This window comes from Podarcis vaucheri, assembly GCF_965113315.1.
Source record: "Podarcis vaucheri genome assembly, chromosome: 14".
In the NCBI taxonomy this organism is placed as follows: Eukaryota; Metazoa; Chordata; class Lepidosauria; order Squamata; family Lacertidae; genus Podarcis; species Podarcis vaucheri.
The window spans coordinates 14,547,639-14,568,842 of NC_138752.1; the positions used below are offsets into that span (position 1 = coordinate 14,547,639).

The 21,204-nt window shown below is 43.1% G+C and overlaps 1 protein-coding gene across 2 annotated transcripts in view; it reads right to left on the minus strand.

Annotated features, from left to right (window-relative positions):
- Positions 1-450: 450 nt before the first annotated feature.
- The window catches only part of SECISBP2L (SECIS binding protein 2 like), a 36,894-nt gene continuing 16,140 nt past the window's right edge, over positions 451-21,204 (minus strand). Inside the window, exons 5-18 of one of the 2 annotated variants that reach the window (XM_082198364.1) lie at positions 20,798-21,021; positions 20,684-20,708; positions 19,723-19,838; positions 19,305-19,436; positions 18,211-18,294; positions 17,312-17,479; positions 16,368-16,509; positions 14,518-14,687; positions 11,440-11,566; positions 10,515-10,677; positions 7,330-7,550; positions 5,972-6,126; positions 2,568-2,784; positions 451-1,178 (exon numbers count right to left, since the gene is read on the minus strand). In XM_082198364.1, coding sequence (XP_082054490.1) covers positions 511-1,178; positions 2,568-2,784; positions 5,972-6,126; positions 7,330-7,550; positions 10,515-10,677; positions 11,440-11,566; positions 14,518-14,687; positions 16,368-16,509; positions 17,312-17,479; positions 18,211-18,294; positions 19,305-19,436; positions 19,723-19,838; positions 20,684-20,708; positions 20,798-21,021 — 2,612 coding nt within the window. In that variant the 3' untranslated portion in view covers positions 451-510. The remainder of the gene's footprint in view (positions 1,179-2,567; positions 2,785-5,971; positions 6,127-7,329; positions 7,551-10,514; positions 10,678-11,439; positions 11,567-14,517; positions 14,688-16,367; positions 16,510-17,311; positions 17,480-18,210; positions 18,295-19,304; positions 19,437-19,722; positions 19,839-20,683; positions 20,709-20,797; positions 21,022-21,204) is intronic. The other variant, XM_082198365.1, reaches the window with a different exon arrangement.

The following is a 21,204-nucleotide window of genomic DNA, read 5'->3' on the forward strand; positions in this document are numbered from 1 at the left end:
TGAAGTTAAGTTACTGACTAATATGCATCTTTCTAACTCTTATCAGCAAGGATAAAAGCCCCTGGAAAGATTAATTCTGGCCCAAATTCTGGTACACGAAGATGTGGTCAAATAATTTCAAGATAATAGAATGACAAAGCAAATATTGGTCACTACTGCCAGGCTAGAAAGTGTAAGAACTTTTAAGTTATAGTTTGAGAATAATTTTGCATAAAAATGGTCATTTGCAAATAGTTTTCTCATACAAAAAGATGCCTACTGACAGTTTCAACACACATAATCTGTTCTGAGGAAGATATAAATAGTCATTACACACATGCACATACACACTAGCTCTTAATGGAAAAAGTAATAAAGACAGCTACAAAAAATATTTATGTTGTGAATTAAATATGCATATTAAACGTTACACAGTGCAAAACGCTGAGATGAAGCACACAAAGCAATGGCTGAAATCCTTACAACAGTTAGTTTTTAAAATATTAATGTTTCCTGAGTTTGTGCTCGAGTTTATGGTATATAGTTTGAGTCCGTTAGCTTCGTCTCCAGGGAACTGCAGACTGAAGGCTTCTGCTGGGCTTTACTTGCATGCTTATCCATTGTCCATTCCTCGCTGTCAACGACCGAATCCACTTGTTCGGGAGTTTCGGCTTCTTCCTCCTCACCACTTTGCTCAACATTCTCATCCTCTGCACTGCTAAGGCTCTTCCCAAGCTGAAGCGTTTCCATAGTCCGCTGAGTCTCTGAGACCCAAGATTCAATTCTGCTGTTGAGTTGAACTTCTTCAGATATAGGTTCGTGGGTGTAGTCATCGTCCTCATCCTCATCCTCATCCTCCTCTTCTTCAAGCATTCCTGGGACAAGGGTACTGGTTGTACTGGTCATGGAGGAGTTCAAAATATCCCTGCAACTGCCATCCAAAGATCCTGTATCTGTGCTTTGCTGCGAGGCCCATTCCAGGTTGTCATCTGGCTTGGGTTCTTCCTTGCCACCACCAAGTGCTTTCCCATGAATTGTGACTGCAACAACCCCAACAGATGCTAGAGACAGCTGCTTATTAGCAACAGCCTTACTGCTGTCGGGCTTTTCTGGAGCAGCAACCTTGCAAGAGGCTTCTCTTTCGTTTTCAGAAGTTTCCAATCCATCCGATGTTTCCACCATGTTCCTCCAATTTGTTTCTGGGGAGGGGAAGAAATGCAGAAAAGAATGGGAATGGTTGACACGCAGAAAGAGGTGTGGTTTTGTTCTTTTTTAAAACAGTTGTTACACACACACATACACACTTTCCACTCACCCTCACACAAAAACAAAGTGCAATTTTAGAACTTTTCTCAGGGGGCATCAGAGAAAAGGTTCCCCCCCCCTCCAATTCAGTTATATCAATCTTGGGGTAAGGTAGGGTGGGGAAGAGAGAATGGCAAAAAACAGAAATTGCAGTCAGATGTGTTGCCATGAGAAGGAAGTATAGAACACAGGTTAGGTTCTATGCACCACTGCTAGCTGCTTAACATTAACACTGTAGAATATTGGGGTGCATGCAGGCTTCCAGTTAATTGCTTTAAAGTTGTTTAAGAATCAATTAAATGAAAAACAGCTCTCCGTAGAAAACCAAGCTTTGGGGTTGTCTGTCTGTCTGTCTGTGTCTGTCTGTGTGTGTGTGTGTGTGTGTGTGTGTGTGTGTGTGAGAGAGAGAGAGAGAGAGAGAGAGAGAGAGAAAGAGAAAGAGAGAGAGAAATGAAAAAGCCATTCTAACTAGTGTTCCAGTGAACAGAACTGTGTCTGGAAGTTCCCAGGTTTGATCCTCGTATCTGCTGGAAGGACTGGAAGAGAATCCTGCTGGAAATCCCAACGAGCTGCTGCCAGTCAGTGTGGACAATACTGAGTTGGAGGGACCAATTATCTGATTCAATATAAGGCATATTCCTATGTTCCTAATTTTATTTAAACCCAGGTGGGTTTTACCACTCGATTCGATGCATTTTGCTCGCGACAACTAGTAAGGAGCTTCTGCAAGAAGAACACATGTTCCGGCAATGAGTTGGGGCCTATTTCACAGGGCTGCATTACTTTGGAGTAAGGGCTTTTTCTTTTCAGTCAGTCACATCAAACAAACTTACATTTACAGGAATATCCACATCTATGGCTGGGTTGAGTGTAGAGACCATCTAGTTTATCATCCTGCTTGCAAGGTGTCATCCCGCACATGTTGATTCACTTCCACATCAAAAAATAAAACCCCTACACACAAATCTTGTCATCCAAACCAGTGTGCCGCAAGAAGAGTGGAGGAGCAAATCGAGCATCTCACACCAGAAGGCAACTCCTGTTTAGTCAGACAATCCAGGTGCCTCAATTCGGAGTGTGAGGCTACAAAAAACGAGGCAAAAAACCCCCCAAAGCCACTAGCCAATCTGCCACAGGGGCAGAAACCCCCCCAAAATTTGCTTCATGATCATAAAATAAGCAGATCATCAACATTAAAGGAAGGGGAAAAGGAAAGAAGTTGACAGCTAACTCACTCTCAGTACGATTCTGCTACATAAGCATTGTTTTGAAAATGCACTCACCGTACTCTTTCTCATTCACTTCTGAAATGGGCTCTGAAATAACACTGCAGAATGAAATTGCACTTGCTGCAGAAGGATTCCGAGAATGCCCCATGTGGTGGGGCACCTTCTTAATGTTCTTCAAGGCCTCTTCCTGCTCCTGCTCCATTGCTGCAACCATGTCCCGATAGGCTTTCCTAGCCTCCTCTGTCAGTGACACCAATTTGTTGAAGAGGTTCTAAAAGACAAAGACCCCAGCAAGAGATAAAGGCTACCCCAAGAGACCACCCTGTTATCTGCATCTCTTTATTGGAAGGTCCCCTGCTTTCAAGGCAGGACACTCTAGTGTCGCAAGTTGTCTTGAAACAAGGCATTGCATTAGAATACAGGTGCCTAAGGAATCTGAGGAGGGAAACCAATGAGCCTCTCATTCTGCGACCCAAAGACTGTACCATGGCAGTTCAGAAGGAGATAGTTGAAACAGTAGTAACCTTACCTACTGGTAGCCTCAAGGTTATAGATCCACAGGGAAAGAACTGCACACTGGCTAGAGGCATAGACAATGGTCTTTGAGGGATGTTTGAGGAATCTGATTTCTCGGAATGCTGATACAAACTGACACTAACATGTGGAATGGAACACAATTATAGTCTGGATTTTGCTCTTTTTTATCCCAAGATTTGGGTTTGTCAGTCACCCAAAATGTAATAAAATGCATTACAAATGTAATTTAGAATTAAGTGGGAGGTATTCAGGTAAGGTTTACTCAGAGTACAACCAATGAAATTAATGGACCTAAACTTAGGTCAGGTTCATTAATTTAAATGAGTCTAGTCTGAGTAAACTTTAGCTGAATACCATCCATATTTAGACATGCATATGCTGAGATAAACTAAGTTTACACACTCTCTCTCAAATTGCAGCTTAATGCAGAAACAGAATGGTGTACTGACCTCCCCGCTGCACCAAGGATTCCCTGCCCGAGCTGCTTCAGGTCGTGGCAGATATGCTCCTGGAGACACCTAGCTTGGTTGTCCTGGGGGATTTTAACATCCATGCCGACACGACCTTACAAGGGGCTTGGGACTTCGTGGAAAGCATGGCCTCCATGGGGGTCCCTGAATAAGTTTGGCCCAACTCATAGCCTTAGACTTAGACATGCCTTAGACTTGGTGTTTACCTCTACGGATGTTGGTGATCTGACACTAACTAAAATCGAAACAAAAGAAGCGCCATGGTCGGATCACTTCCTGGTGCAACTGGACTTCTCCGCGACCCTTCCCCTCTCACTTGTGGGGTGCCTCAGGGTTCCGTCCTCTCCCCCATGCTTTTTAATATCTATATGAAGCCGCTGGGAGAGATCATCAGGGGGTTTGGGCTGGGTGTTCATCAGTATGCAGATGACACCCAGCTCTACCTCTCCTTTAAATCAGAACCAGTGAAGGTGGTGAAGGTCCTGTGTGAGTGCCTGGAGGCGGTTGGAGGATGGATGGCGGCTAACAGATTGAGGTTGAATCCTGACAAGACGGAAGTACTGTTTTTGGGGGACAGGGTGCGGGCGGGTGTGGGGGATTCCCTGGTCCTGAATGGGGTAACTGTGCCCCTGAAGGACCAGGTACACAGCCTAGGAGTCATTTTGGACACACAGTTGTCCATGGAGGCATAGGTTAATTCTGTGTCCAGGGCAGCTGTCTACCAGCTCCACCTGGTACGCAGGCTAAGACCCTGCCTGCCCGCGGACTGTCTCACCAGAGTGGTGCATGCTCTGGTTATCTCCCACTTGGACTACTGCAATGCGCTCTACATGGGGCTCCCTTTGAAGGTGACCCAGAAACTACATCTAATCCAGAATGCGGCAGCTAGAGTAGTGACTGGGAGTGGCCGCCGGGACCATATAACACCGGTTCTGAGAGATCTGCATTGGCTCCCAGTACGTTTCCGAGAACAATTCAATGTGTTGGTGCTGACCTTTAAAGCCCTAAATGGCCTCGGTCCTGTATACCTGAAGGAGTGTCTCCACCCCCATCGTTCAGCCTGGACACTGAGATCCAGTGCCGAGGGCCTTCTGGCAGTTCCCTCATTGCGAGAAGTAAGGTTACAGGGAACCAGGCAGAGGGCCTTCTTGGTAGTGGCACCTGCCCTGTGGAACGTCCTCCCAGCAGATGTCAAGGCAACAAACAACTATTTTACTTTTAAAAGACAACTGAAGGCAGCCCTCTTTAGGGAGGTTTTTAATGTCTAATGCTGTATTGTTTTTAATATTCAGTTGGAAGCTGCCCAGAGTGGCTGGGGAAACCCAGCCAGATGGGCGGGGTATAAATAAATAATTATTAATTTATTATTATTATTATTATTAAATTACCATGGACTGGAATTCATCCCTAGATCCTAGCCAAATAAGGGTATCACTTGGCTGAAGAAATTCATTATAGTGATAGCAAAAAAGCATTCTAGTTCTGCACCAGCTAAAATTCTACATGCCAACTAAAATTAGGCATGGCAATAAAATGTAGATCAAATAAGATCCCTTGATTACATCTGAATTATAAAGGCTAGTTTGAAAATGGGGGGGGGGCAGGTGTAGGCGTGTGTAGCTTACTGCATGGTGTAGCTTAGTGCAAAATGGAAGCATCATTTTACTTAACAGAGCACTCCCTAGTGACTATGACACTTACGTTTTGTAAAAACATTGTGAGCCACTTTCCTTAATATTTAATGAAGATGAGATTTCTGGCTCTCACTCCAATTTCTCTTCCAATTAAGAGAAAAAAAGACACACATTTAATATCGGATATGGCCCATATTCACGTGCCAAAAATGGGTAAGTGCTTTTAGTGTATTTTTAGCCCGCTGCTTTTCCAAGCTCATTTCCTGTCATTCTTTGAAATTCTGTGAAGGAACCAATCAGATTTCTGCAAGAGTGCTCATTTGAAAGCAGGAGCCTGACACTACTCTCATGGTTCTTGTGTATCGCAGTTGATGGGCAGGCAGTCCTCTTCACGTTTTGGGACACATGGACGTGTGCGAAGAGGAGGATTTAGTCTGGGTTACTTCAAAGATGTGGAGAACGCAACACATACAAAGCTCAGTAATGGGGTATGTGGCGCAGGTCAGGCACCATTATGAATACAGTGGTACCTCGGGTTAAGTACTTAATTCGTTCCGGAGGTCCGTTCTTAACCTGAAACTGTTCTTAACCTGAAGCACCACTTTAGCTAATGGGGCCTCCTGCTCCTGCCGTGCCGCCGAAACACGATTTCTGTTCTCATCCTGAAGGAAAGTTCTTAACCTGAAGCACTATTTCTAAGTTAGCGGAGTCTGTAACCAGAAGCGTATGTAACCCAAGGTACCACTGTAATCTTAGGAACTCAGTGAAACAGAAAGAATTCACACCATAGTGGCAGAGTTGATTTATATGCTCTTACCTCAGCACCTGAATAATTGAAGATTCCCACCACACTAACAGGAACTAGCTTGTTCACACAGCGACCAAGAGCTTTACGACCCAGGGCAAAGACAAAGGGGATTTCTTGTTCCCGTGCCATGGCTATTACGTTGTACAGAGCTTCATCCAGTCCACCTTGGTACATGCCGGGAGAACAACAGAAGATTAAATTGTGAAGAACCTCCTCATAACTAGTTTAAAGTCTGCTAACTTTACATCAATAATCAAATGCTTAAGTCCAACTACACATTTCCAACCAATGAAAACTATCAATGCAGCACAGGATGAGGAACTATTAAAACCTTTCACACATTCTGTATTTTAGGCAAAGAGCTAAGATTTAAGAGCATACCAAAAAACACACAAAATGTGGATGTCACAAAAACCTGCAGCACACAGGCACATGAGTCAGGAAGTTGGTACTGGCTGCAGCTCAAAATTCAGTCATATAATTAAATATAATTTGCCAGTTTTAAGATGCTACATACGTAAGGATAAAATGATGGCTAAATTGCTACTTTAAGCCAACTTATTTTTATCAGTAAGACAAGGTTCTAAAGAAAAAGTCTAAAGGCCTTAGACAGGAAGTTCGGTTAAAATATAAAGCCCTTGTTAGGACAATGCCAAGCCAAATCGCAAATGAGCAGATGTGTGGGCTTCCACAGAGATCATGACTGCTGTGCCGCACTGAATTTATACTGGCTTAACGTATTGTCTGAGCCAGGTCTGTGGTTCAGTGCTCCCAGAAAATCCACAAGCTGTAAGCCAGAAGACCAACTTTGGTTACAGCTTGCGGTTTTGTCTGGAGTGCGCTAAACCATGAGCCTAAGTTCAAACATCATGCTATGCCAGACTATGCCTTAGTGCAGCAGCAGAACAACAACTGGAGGAGAGAAGCAAAGCAGCCACGATCTCCTCTCTGGAGGCCCACACATGTACTTATTTGTGCTAAGCCAGTTTTGGCTTCACGCTATGTGTGAGCCAGGTTGCAATCCCTCCTCCTATGCAAGTAGAAAAAGCATAAAGTGTGTGCATGTCATAACATCCGCTCATGTCTTCTCCCCACAACCATCGGCAGGCTCTGCGCCACACAAAATCATTCTGCGTTCCTCTGCAGTGGCTTCTCAAGGGGTGAAAAGGAGCTGCAGGACGAAAGGGAGACAGAAAAGCCCCAGCGTGCGCATGGTACTCTGCACACAGCTCTTTGAAAGCCCCTCAGTGCCCTGCAGAATAAAAAACAGCATAGGCAAAAAGAAACAAAAATGATTCCGTGTTGAAGCAGAGAACCAGACCGAAGCTGTTAAGAGAAGGTGGTCCACCAGAGATAATCATTAATACCTTTTGACTGGATTTTCTCACAGTTTGGAGAAATGATAACACACTTGATCTTGTTTAACTTCATGTGTTTTGTAACCTCGCGTAAACCCATCACAAGCCTCCTCTTTGCTTTTGCTCTCATGGGGTCCTTTTGGTAAATTCGTTCTTGGAAGCTGACAAGCTCTTGTAACAGGAGGGTCACACACTCATCTATTTCTTTGCTTAGAACTTGATTACAGTACCTGTAAAGTCAGAGGGGATACAATAAGACAAAGTTCAAGAAGGCCAAACTGCTTTCACTATCCTTTCCTCAAGGTTTTTACACTTTTCTGAAGTCCTTTAGCTCATCCCTCTATATGAGAGAAAAGCTTGTGTTAAAATACCCAGGTACAGTGGTACCTCAGGTTAAATACTTAATTCGTTCCACAGGTCCGTTCTTAACCTGAAACTGTTCTTAACTTGAAGCACCACTTTAGCTAATGGGGCCTCCCGCTGCTGCCGCGCCGCCGGAGCACGATTTCTGTTCTCATCCTGAAGCAAAGTTCTTAACCTGAGGTAATATTTCTGGGTTAGCGGAGTCTGTAACCTGAAGCGTCTGTAACCTGAAGCGTATGTAACCCGAGGTACCACTGTACTTTAATCTGCTAAGTAGCCCAAAGCTATATATTCATTGTATTTTGATTATTGCATGTATAACACACCTATCTTTCAATGAGCTTATGGTGGTGTACATGGTTCTCCCCTTCATCATTTTCTTTTCTTTCACCAACTGTGTGAGGTAGGCTAGGCCGAGAGATCATGCCTGGCTCAGGGAGCTTCATGAAGAAATCCAGATTTGAACCCTGGTCTTCCACTTAAAGATCACTTTAAAGCCTTTCTATCTGCACTGCAAGTAGCAGGGATTTTTTCAGCTGGAAAAAGCTCAACAGCTTTGGGTGGGTGCTCCCCTTAAAAACCTCAGCAAGTTCCACCACCTCTTTTTTTATAGAAAAAAAAGCCCTGGCAAGTAGTATATCTCTGTGTTACTTAAGCTCAAATCACAGCTTATGAATGTTTAAAAAGCAATTTCAAGCCACCACATTCGCTCTTTGGTCAGCCTCGTATTTGTCACCTGGTAGCCACAGGAAATAAGAAACTGCAAGCAAGTTAATGATGACCAAGCACTCCATTTCTCCTTTTGACTCCACACAAAGATAGAGAGGAGAAAGAAATGAGCCACCAGCAGGGTAATAAAGTATTTTGGAGGTTAGTATCTTCCTTGGGGTTATTTACAAGGCTGCCCTGAATGCAGGCCCTTCCATACTTTTTCCACGTCACTTGAAAATTGTTTTGCTCATTTTGTTTCTCAGTGGCAAGATGACTTCAGCATCTGGAAACATGTACAAATGTAATTTACAAGTGTTGTGTGAAAGGGCAAAATATCACAGGAATCCAGGAATAGTTGGTGAGCCAATTGGACCCTCTTCTTCACTGATGGAGCTCTGGTCTCTGTTACCTGTGCTAGGTAATTTGAAATATTACATATAACTGCACTATTCAGAAGCTGCAGCTGATGCAAATTCCTGCTGCGTTATTTGCTTGGCTATGGAGAATGAATACCTCTTATCTTAAGCACAACTGCCTAGGCTAATTGTTTCCAAGCCCAAATTATGGTGCTGGTTTTAAAGCCATTATCAGGGCAGGACCTTCATACTTTAGAGAGGGCTTTATATCAGAAGGACAGACCACACCGTATGCCCCATACTTTTCTAAGGTGAGGTTAGGGAAGATGCTGGAAAAGGAATTTTCTTCCACACAAGATCTCCCTGGCCACTGTACTTTTGACTGCTGAAGCATTCCTTTTTAAAAGAGCTTTTCATTGAACATATTTAGGTTTATCTTGATATTTCGTGGCATATTTGCCATCTTTAATATTTATGTCTACAACTTTGTGTAATTTTAGAATCATTGTTTTTATTTTGTCAAAATAAAAAAATTCCTTCCAGTAGCACCTTAAAGACCAACTAAGTTAGTTCTTGGTATGAGCTTTCGTGTGCATGCACACTTCTTCAGATACACTGAAACAGAAGTTGCCAGACCCTTCTATATAGTGAGAAGGTGGGGAGGGGTATTACTCAGAAGGGTGGTGGGAATGGGAGATTGGCAGATAGCTGAGATGAGCCTGTTGACGACTCTTAACGACTGTAATAGGTCTTACAGGAAAAGGCAAGGGGTGAGAAGGTGAGAAATGGCTTAGTCATGTATAATGAGATAAGAATCCAATGTCTTTGTTCAGACCAGGTCTCTCCATGGTTTTAAGTTTGGTAATGAGTTGTAATTCAGCAGCTTCTCTTTCCAGTCTATTTCTGAAATTCCTTTGTAGTAAAACAGCTACTTTGAGATCTTGTATAGAATGTCCTGGGAGATTGAAGTGTTCTCCTACTGGTTTCTCTGTTTTGTGATTCTTGATGTCAGATTTGTGTCCGTTTATTCTTTGGCGTAAGGTTTGGCCTGTTTGTCCAACATAGAGAGCTGAAGGACACTGTTGGCATTTGATGGCATACACAATGGTGTTTTTATTTTGTCAGTTATTCCGAATCTCAAACTAGCAGAGTATGTGGAACAGAAGTTTCTGATACAAGCCTGCTAAACTAAAATATCTCCCAAAAAATCTACCCTAAAATCATTTAGAGAACCAAATATTGGTATCCAGAATACCAAAACTTAGTATCACTGAAAGTGACCCCAGGCACAAGCGAAAGGTAAAGCAAAGACACATGGTTTGTCAACAAGGGGTAATTTACAAAATCCTCTCTCATCAGGAATGGCTAAGAATACCCATTTTGTCTTCTCTTCCAGTTATGACTTGACTAAGCTATCTAAATATATTTGGGCTGCAGATACCTTCTCTCCTGTCTATGATACACTATGCATAGCATAGCTGGGATTTATTTAAGTGCAACTGTCATGCTTTGCAGCATGGGCTGAACTTGGGGTTTTTTTTGGTCCATTAAACTCTGTGGGGTAGCTCAGTTGGTACAGCATGAGGCTCTTACTCTCAAGGTCATGGGTTTGAGCCCCACATTGGGCAAAAAAATTCCTGCATTCCAAGGAGCTGGACCTCATGATCCCTTCCAACTCTACAATTCTATTATTCTACTTACATTGTAATACACATTTTATTGGACAAGCGATGCAGAAGGTTAGTTTTTAAAAACAGCTCTTACTCTCGGAATCTCTTGCTATGAATCTTCGTGATGGTTGAAGAAGCCATTGGGCTACCTATTCCTGAACTGGCAGGTGAGCCTTGGGATACTGGAGTCATGCAGTAAGGAGAATTTTGGCTTGCCGGAGAGAGTGAGGTGTCACTCGGCACACTCAAGCCGGTTTCTGGAACAGGAAAATAATAAAGTCAAAAACAGCACCTGTGTGGATCACTGGAACATATCATTCCTTCACGCCACCATGACACTTTCAAAAGAACCCAACACCGTAAACCAGACTAGCCAATAGTATGATCTGACAGATCAAGCTTTTGTGCATCAAAACAATGGTGCACTGACACCATGTGGTTGCTGTGCTAGGTTTTTTTTTGTTTTGTTTTCAGTTGGGGGAAAAAATATTAAATTACAGCTAGCAAATTTTTAAAACTTATAGGCTGAGATGTTGAGGCTGCCAAGTCATGGACTATGTTACTATACAGCAGGCTTCCTTAACCTCGGCCCTCCAGATGTTTCTGGCGGCCTACAACTCCCATGATCCCTAGCTAGTAGGACCAGTGGTCAGGGATGATGGGAATTGTAGTCTCAAAAATATCTGGAGGGCCGAGGTTGAGGAAGCCTGCTGTAGAGGCTCTTCAGCTGCCTATCCACAGACCCCTACTGCTCTTGAAAGGCTAAAATAGCTTCTGGAGTGACATTTTATTTACAATTTAGATTAAAAACATGCACAAAGCTTTGGACCCTTCTGGTCCAAATTCCTAAGTAAAACAATACTTGCCATAGGCAAGACACAGAGCTCCTGATTTAGTAACTCTACTTAAAATCACAAACAAAAAAAATGTTCAAGGGCACACACATGCACACAGGGAATACTGTAAAGCATATTACTGTATCTAGACAGATATTTCAGTTCAATCTTTAGAGTTCTGACCTTCTTGAGATGCTACATCTTCTGACTGATTTGGAGTCAGATTCACCTCTTGTTCTTCATCAGCTCCCAGAAGGGTATGATCTACAGATAAGCGTCCCTTTTTTTCTTCTCTTTCTTTCAAGATAATCTGGTGGGTGGGGTGGAGAGACAGTTTAGGATAATGTGAGCAATGCTAATTTCTTCTACAAATTAATAAGCTTGCTGCTTTGTAGAAAAAGGGATAGCAAATTTAATGTGGATCTTTTGTTCGTAAGTGCAAGTCATTTTTCAGAAGTGGGTGGATGTTCTAAACAACGAAGGGACAGCAGGAAAAAATTGTATTTTTTATAAACACCACGAGAAAGGAAAATTACCCGTGTCAAAAGAAAATTAGGAAACAATGTAAAAGTTGGGAATATATTATAATATATTATAATATACAATACGTTACTAAGATTAGTATCATATACATAATCAAATATTCTAAAACAAAATAGTTCTTTAAAAAAAAGATTAACCACATTATTTATAAAATTATATCCTTATTGCAAACCAGAGAATAATAAATCTAACTGCCAATATTTAGGGCAAATAGTGATTTCAATTGCCAGATGATTTTAAATCTTGCTGTCCTCCTCAGTGGCACATGCAATCTTTTATTTCAAGAACATGAAATTTGAATTTCCTTATCTCTGGAGTGGCTAATCCATTAGTTGTCATTTGTATGTATGTGCAATAGTAAACTTAGCCTCCTTACAACTGTATTATTTTGTTTCATATTGGGTAGGATCTGAAAGATGGGGGAGAGAAAATCTTATTGTACAAGCTATATGCTACCCCATCATTCAAAGCTAGTCTGGAGGATCAATGGACCCCCAGAACAGTGCAGAACAGGGCCCTGGAGGTTGTAGCAAGATGGAGAAGAGTTGGGATAATTCAGTGGTGCTGTCTTGCGTAAGCAGAGGTGCCTTTCTGCTAACATAGGACATCACTGGATCCAAGCCCTTGTTATGCCTGACTTTTGCATGCTTTCTTTTTAAGAAAAAAACACAGCGACATATGAAAATAAGTCAGAATTGAAAAACACTTTTCTCCCCCCAAAATCCTTTGCTCACACACCTGCAAATAAAACCATGCAACAATAATCAAGTACGGTGGCACCTCCGGTTGCGAAGGTCCGGCCATATCCCAAAGTTTTCACAACCAGAGAGACCGCTTCTGTGCATGCATGCACAGCGGTAGGACACTTCTGCGCATGTACGCACGGCAAAACACTTCCGGGTTTGCTGCTTTCGCAACCCGAAGTTTACGTTACCCGAGGGTAACTTAACCCAAGATTCCACTGTATTTAAATTGATACGGCTATTATTTAGAAGAGGTGCAAAACAGTATTTATGATTAACCATTTCAACAATCTCAACGTACCTGGGACATGGCAAAAATCTTTGAAAAAGTAGGGGCTAGTTTCTAGGATCCCAAAATAAGCATAAAGGAAAACCATTTAGGCTGTGTTGTTCATTCAATGCATGTTGCCCCTTTAATGGGCCATATCCTACATAGTTAACAATGGGATAGTGATTACAAGTTTTCTGCTCTCTGGTACAGAGAAAGTAGGGGACGTGGGTGGCGCTGTGGTCTAAACCACAGAGCCTAGGACTTGCTGATCGGAAGGTCGGCGGTTTGAATCCCCGCAACGGGGTGAGCTCACGTTGTTTGGTCCCTGCTCCTGCCAACCTAGCAGTTCGAAAGCACGTTAAAGTGCAAGTAAATAAATAGGTACCACTCCGGCAGGAAGGTAAACGGCGTTTCCGTGCGCTGCTCTGGTTCGCCAGAAGTGGCTTAGTCATGCTGGCCACATGACCTGGAAGTTGTCTGAGGACAAATGCTGGCTCCCTCGGCCTATACAGCAAGATGAGCGCTGCAACCCCAGAGCCGTCTGCGACTGGACCTTATGGTCAGGGGAACCTTTACCTTTTTACAGAGAAAGTATGTGGCTAGCCTGTAACTCAGACATCATAACTGGGCCATAGCCCCAGGCACATTTCTTGGAAGGGGCGCAACCAGGCACCCCCCATGACATGCTCCCTCATTGAAGCCTGGCTCCGGCACGCGAGGGAGCTACTGAGGCAGCTTTCTCATTCCCAGCTGCAGCAGCTGCACTCCCAGGTCAAGCCTGACCCGGGGCTGGAGTGCAGGAGAGTCAGAGGCAGCGTTGTTGCTGTGCATGCAAGGGAGCTGCCAAAAAGAAACAAGCAAATATAACCTATTAGCTTTTTGTGGTGTAAAATGTCCACTTTTCATATGCTAGAAATAACACAACTGGTCTTAAGAGCATATCAACCTTTGCAGAGAGGCCACTGAATGAGAAAGATGACCTTATATATAGGCAACCCTTAGATCAGCAGCTTGGCCGACAGCACAAGTCAGCGTGGGCAAACCGTGGGAATTAACACTGAAATAGATGCCGCGGGGCAAAGAGAAGAACAGCTCATCGAGGGAACTGTGTTTCTGTGAGCAAGGAGACTGTTTTTTGAATCGAGCACTTTTACTGAGGCAGTTTGGATCTGTTGGGATGATGATGATGATGATGATGATGATGAAGAAGAAGAAGAAGAAGAAGAAGAGGTGGAGTTTGGATTTGATATCCCGCCTTTCACTCCCTTTAAGGAGTCTCAAAGCGGCTAACATTCTCCTTTCCCTTCCTCCCCCACAGCAAACACTCTGTGAGGTGAGTGGAGCTGAGAGACTTCAAAGAAGTATGACTGGCCCAAGGTCACCCAGCAACTGCATGTGGAGGAGCGGAGACGCCAACCCGGTTCCCCAGATTACAAGACTACCGCTCTTAACCACTACACCACAATGGCTCTCCAGTGACATGAAATAGGTAACATCAAGGTATTGATTGAGCGGTTGAATTCCTGGGCGCTCTGCTTGTTCCCATCATCTGGGTGGGAGGGGAATAATATGTCATGATCATGAATGGAAACTTATCCTGTCTCCTGCTTTCATTAAAATAATAAAATAAAATAAAAATAATAAGCTGGGCCATTAGGATTCATGATCACCATTTCCAGAGACAACATTCTAGAGACCGCTTACCTTCTTAAGTGCTGTTGGACGCTTCAGCTTTGAGAGCTCCCTTTCTTTTCCTCGTTTCACTTTTGGGGCAGTGGAGTCCAAAGGATTGAGACAACCTACTGACGGCTGTCCTTTAGTTAAGGATTTTCGGCTGGCAGGTTCTTTGGCATGAAAAGGTGCAGCACTGCCAACTGAATGAAATCAAGACAACCATTATTCTAACCCCTACTGCAGAAAGAAAACCAAGATTAGCAATCACCCCCCCCCCCGACCAGCTTTTGTTACAAAAGCCTTTTCCTCTCACTGGAAACAAAAACAGACAACAATGACAGGAAAGTTACACAATGGAACGATTCTGCTTCCAGATGGCTTTAAACTAGTATTCGGTTTAGTCTACTGTTTTGCAGGAACACTTTAGCTCAGCAAGGAAACAGAAACATGGTGTGTCCCTTAAAATTAATAGTATGTTATTTCAGTTGTTAGCAGAAAGGAACCTTCCTTTGGCTGGCTTTCAAAGAACTGCACAGCCAGCCTCATACACTCAAGGAGGATTGCCACACAGAAACCATTTTTGAAATTGCGGAGGCTTGCGTTTTATCCTTGCAACAACACTGTTAGCCAGATTAGGCTGAGTGGAGATTTGAACCATAGCTCTCCCCACCCCCCCACCCCAGATCCTAATAGCGCTGTATTATTATGCACTCTACATGGAGCTTACCCTTTTAGGGGATTCTGAAGTGTAAACTAGTGCTGAAAGTAGCTGACAGACTGCCAAGTGGTGCAGCTTATTGAAGCCATATGACATCAGTTTTATGAGAGAGTTGCACTGACTGAATTGGGCTCAGAAGCATCCAGAATGTTGCTGTTGACATATAATGCCCTGAACAACTTGAAATCCAAACACCTGTAGGTGCCTAGGTCCTGAGATCTGAAGAAGCAGCCCTTCTGGAGGTTCTGCCATTTACTATAGTGCATCAGGCAGTGACTCAATATAAGGCCTTTTCGGTGGTAGCACCCTGGCTATAGGACTTACTCGCAGCAGAAATATAATTGTATTCTATATTTTATGAGTTTCCACAGCAGTTGAAAACGTCTCTGTTCACCAAAGCATTTACGGGCAGCTGGTCACTGGCAACAAGGAATTGCTTTCTGCTGCTGGCTTAGCAAGACCTACATTGGCTCCCAGTATGTTTCCGAGCACAATTCAAAGTGTTGGTGCTGACCTTTAAAGCCCTAAATGGCCTCGGCCCAGTATACCTGAAGGAGCGTCTCCACCCACATCATTCTGCCCAGACACTGAGATCCAGCGCCGAGGGCCTTCTGAAAGTTCCCTGACTGCGAGAAGCGAAGTTACAGGGAACCAGGCAGAGGGCCTTCTCGATAGTGGTGCCAGCCCTGTGGAATACTCTCCCACCAGATGTCAAGGTAATAAAGAACTATCTAATGTTTAGAGGACATCTGAAGGCCGCCCTGTTTAGGGAAGTTTTTTATGTATTTTAAATCTTTTGTTGGAAGCCACCCAGAGTGGCTGGGGAAACCCAGCCAGATGGGCGGGATATAAATAATAATAATTGTTGTTGTTGTACTGGTTTTAATGCATTATTGTATTCTATACTTTTTTATAACTATAATAAGCCACACTGACATATAATATTACATACGCAAACCAACCTGACTTTATTCATCACACAGAATGGTACATTTACTGAATAACAAAAATGTACTCCGATCATCCACGACCATTTGGCACACTGGTTGGGACCGATTGCCGCTGCAGTCCAACAGATTTTGGAGGGCCACAGGTTAGCCTTAGGTGGAAAATGGCTGAGAAACGAGTAGCTATAAAAACCAGCCAAGTGAGAGGTACCCACCTGTGTAAGAAAGGGGCCTGGTATTTGTGATCTGGCGAGCTTTCATAGCTTGCTGCTGTTTTTCAAGAGCGGCTAGCATATCCCCCAAGTCCAACTGCACAGGTGTTTTGCTCTTCTTTCCAGCTGCTTTTGAAACTGCTTCCTATAATCAGAATAAAAGTAGTACAGTTCACCTCCAGTGACCAGAGGCATAACTTAAACCAGGCATTATAAACTTCCCCATGATCTTGGTCAGGCACCCCCAACCTGCGGCCCTCCAGATGTTTTGGCCTACAAGTCCCATGATCCCTAGCTAACAGGACCAGTGGTCAGGGAGATGGGAATTGTAGTCCAAAACATCTGGAGGGCCGAAGGTTGGGGATGCCTGATCTTGGTGTTTAATCTGTTTTCCTGAGGGTGGGGTGCTAGAAGATACTGTTGGTTCAATATAGCAATAATGTTTTTGTGCTTACAAGCAACAGCCAAGGAAGTACATACAAAACCTAGGAGGAGAGATGTAATTCTAGGAAATATTACAACTTGAACATTCTTCTTGCAAGTGAAGCTGTACAGTGGACGCTCGGGTTGCGAATGTGATCCATGCGGGATGCACATTCGCAACCTGCAGCGCTCGCAACCCACGTCTGCGCATGCACGAGTTGTGATTTGTCGCATCTGCACGTGCGCAAAGCGCGATTTAGCGCTTCTGTGCATACGCGGCCACCGAAACCCAGAAGTAACCTGTTCCGGTACTTCGGGGTTTCAGCAGTCTGCAACCCGAGAAGACGCAACCTGAAGCGGCTGTAACCTGAGGTATGACTGTATGAACTTTTTGGTAAGTTCACCAGGGCTCCTTTGGTGATTATGATTGCTTTGGCGATTGTACCCAGGCTGGAGGCTTCCAGCTGGCTGTCCCTGATTTAAATATGCAGCCAATCATGATTATAACATAAAAAAGAACAGACCTGGAGTTTTCTCTGCTCCATGCTAATTTCTGAATACTCTTGAGCTGTAGCCAGTGCTGCTGCTAGGGCTTTCTTCTTTTGACTTTTTGCCCGTTTAGGAACAGATGTGGTGATTGGAATTGGAGTCTGTACAATATTGATTGGAGAATTTTCAGGTAAACCATCCAACTAGGGTGAACAAGGAGGGAAAGCACAGATTTAAAGGTGTTACAACAGAAAGCATAGCTCATCACAAACTTGCCCAAATTGACCTTGTTTCTCAAACTACCTCAACTGTATCAGCACACAACTTAGTACACTCATATAAGACTCCCTAAGTGGTCAGAGTGCTTTATTTAAACAGTATCTCAGTTAATTCTAAGCAATTATTTGATTTGGCAGATGCAGTCCTCTAGGAAAGGCTTTTAGGTCACATGAAAAAGGCAACTCATAAATAATCTAGAGACTCAAAATATTACTAGCATGAATGATTTACTCCAGAAAGGCTGGATCTTTTTACTTGCTGCTGGTATATGCACATGGAGGGGGGGGACAGTACTCTTCTATTTTGCATTAGTTATTCCAATTATTACTCCAGTCATGACTAGAATAACGAGCTATGCAAGGTGTTGAAGCTCCCTCCACACCTCTGGCTTTTGAGATTTCAGCAGACATTGCTCACACTTTTTCGGGCATATATTCCAAGCCATAAAGGGCTAGAAACATGCTTCCTTCTTTAAAAGCAAATATTCTTATGAAACTGAATTCTGCACCTCGTTCCAGCACATTCTCTTTTTCTCCACCCCCACAGAATAGAAGCATTCACTGCTGCTGCATTATCAATAGTCAATCACAATATCTAGCAAAGAAAACAAGCTAATTTAAATCAAAATACTATTTACATTATAAAAGCCTCTTACCACTTTAGGGGCATGTTTCAGCTGCATATTACCACCCTTGGAATTTCCATTTTCACTGTTTAACTCTGGAAATTCGTCTTCATCCTAAATAAAAATATTGGGAGGATTTGAAATTAATTAAGTTTGCATGGCTCTATCTCTACTAGGCCCCAAGGCCTCACTTAAGCCATTAGCAGAAGTTAGCAGATGCCACTCTGCAATGCTTAAAAAAGAATAACCTGCCCAATCATGAGACACTCATCATGCAACAATTAGAGAAGGGAAGATGCTGACAGCAAGATGCTAGGACACACTAAAAAGTGACAACGAAATTTGAAAGGCAAGTTTATATGCTTTCAAAATGAGCATGCTTATTATGTAGGAGACAAAAACAGCCTTCTTTGAACATAATAATCCTGGTGTTGGGAACCCGAGGGCCACAGGTCTTCCTGGGCAGTCTTTCAGGGGCCGCCTGATAGTAGAGGGTAGTGCCAGAAGCAGAAAAGGGAAGAGCAACAGATGTCATTTGTACCTTTCTACAATAATTTCCACACTCCCACTCCCCAATATCTCTTTGTTCGGCATCCAAGCAAGCAAGAAGCTTAATGAGTCCAGTGACACAAGCGAGCCAGGCAAAAATGCTCAAGGAGGAAGCAAGGCCAAAGCGGGAGATAGAGAGACCTGGAGGGTGGCATTCTGCCTTGCGCCCCAAGGTTCCCCATATACTTCAATAATCCACGGTCAAAAATAAAACCAAGGGTCACTCTGAACAGTGTGCTGGTGCATGGAGCTCAGGTTCATGGGTTCAGCTCTGCCTGCCTCCAGGAGAAACAAACCATGAAACTTGGCTTAGGATTATGTGTGAACCAGTAACTACAGGTTGCTTCTTCCAAACAAACAGCAAATGGCAAGCGAGGAACAAATCTTGGCTTCTACACATTGTTTGTTTAGAAAGAAAGAAACCACAAGATTTGCAAGTAACACTGAGCAAATCCTTATGGGTTTGCTTCTTCCAGAGGCAGACAGGGTGGAGTGGAGCTGACAAAACATGATAAGCCGATTACAAGGCCGCCATCGTCCACTCAAAAATTACTATGAATGAATAAAAAAGTTACCTCAAAATAGAGGGGCTCAGGACTTGGCTCTGTTCTGTTTGACTGGTTTATGGTTATAGGCTTCTCGTGTTTCTTCTGCAAGTTCTGTCTTCTCTCTGAAGATGTGCTATGTCCCCTACATCTAAAGGCAGGCTACACATGCATTAAAAAAACAACAACCCAAAACATATTATGGACTGGTACTTTTCCCAACTCTATCATGAAATAACTCTTATCATGACTAAATGGTTATAAATCTCATATGCCCTTTAATGATGTCCCCAAATGCCCTCTATAGCACTGAATCAATGTATGGTACAATTCTGCCAGTTTTACCTGCTTTCTACAGTAGCTTTTGTCTTTTAAAGAAACTGATGTACAGCCCTGCTTGAACTGCAAAACGTACACTAAGTTTAGGGTTTTCATAGTAAAAGGTTACCTGTGAATTAGTACACTGCTCAGGTTGCCGTCCACCTCTTGAGAAAACTGGTGTTCTCTCTATCCAAGGCTTTTTCTGAGTTGCTTGGGAACTGACACTTGCCCAACTGATGGCTCCTGAAATAAACACCGCATACATTTAAGGAAATACTCCATGTATGAAAAACAAAGTGTAAAAAAAATATATCCATTCTCCAACAGTACTGAAAGTTATACATATAAGGAGAGATAGCTAGGTGCAAAATCTAGCTCTGTATATATATATATATATATATATATATATATATATATATTTGCTTTCGTAGATTTTCACGGGTACAGGAATGCAGGTTTTGGTGTCTTCGGGTGTCTTCCCGTGTAAGAGTCGGGGTGTCTGGGCAACGTTTCGACGAGGTCTCACTCGTCATCTTCAGGCTGGTGCTTTCGGCTTCTTGTTCCAGTAACAAGAAGCCGAAAGCACCAGCCTGAAGATGACGAGTGAGACCTCGTCGAAACGTCGCCCAGACACCCCGACTCTTACACGGGAAGACACCCGAAGACACCAAAACCATATATATATATATATATATACTCTGTAAAATTAGTTCCTGTTTTCAGTAGTTTTACCTGTTCTAATGGTTCACATCAGATAATTTTGAATGAAAGTGGCTTGTTATAGCTATTACTCCCATTGTCTGCCAAGTACAACATGTTTTCTTTCTAAACGAACATTTATTTGTTCCTTTACTGTAAGTTACTTGCATTGTGTTAATGTAAGAAGTAAGGAATGCACAATTAAAAATGAAGCCTTATATGCCTTTCTTATGGAGCTTAATTTTCACCTCAGGCCTGGCATATGTATCAGACGGAAGGACAATAGAAAAAAAGGTGGTTTATTGATGCTGTTAGGGAAAGAACGTTGGCAAAAACAGCAAAGCTTGAATGCTTGAGATTTTTTTGATCTCTATATATATGAAAGTTACCTGGATGTATTGATGGTTCCATCATCTGAAAATTTTAAAAAAAGAAGAGATTTTAAGATTTTGCTTATTTTGTGCCATCTTCATCCCTTTTAAACACTTCAGGCGTTTACCTACATTTGACGCAGCAGATTCTGTGCTCCTTGAGGTCACACCAGCAGCCTGGTTGCTGTGTTTAGGACTGCAATAACCACTGTCACTATCAATGTCTGCTTCGCTAGCCCCTTGCTCACTAGAGGACTCCACAGGGTGGGAGGTTCGCCGCCGCCTGCTTTTGGGTTTCCAGTGCATGGTGCTCACACTCTCTGACAGTGATTTGCTTGCGATCTCCGATGGAAAGTCTGCAAGGCAAGGCAAGTGGGGTTACTAAGAACCAACAGTGCTTTGGAGCATCCTAGTCTTCTTCCATATACAAGCAGTTAGGAAGAGCTGTCACAATAGAAATAGAATTATCAGGCATTCTAGATAGCTATCTAGAACAACCCATTGCCAGAGAGTTTTGTTACAGGTGCAGATGGCAATAA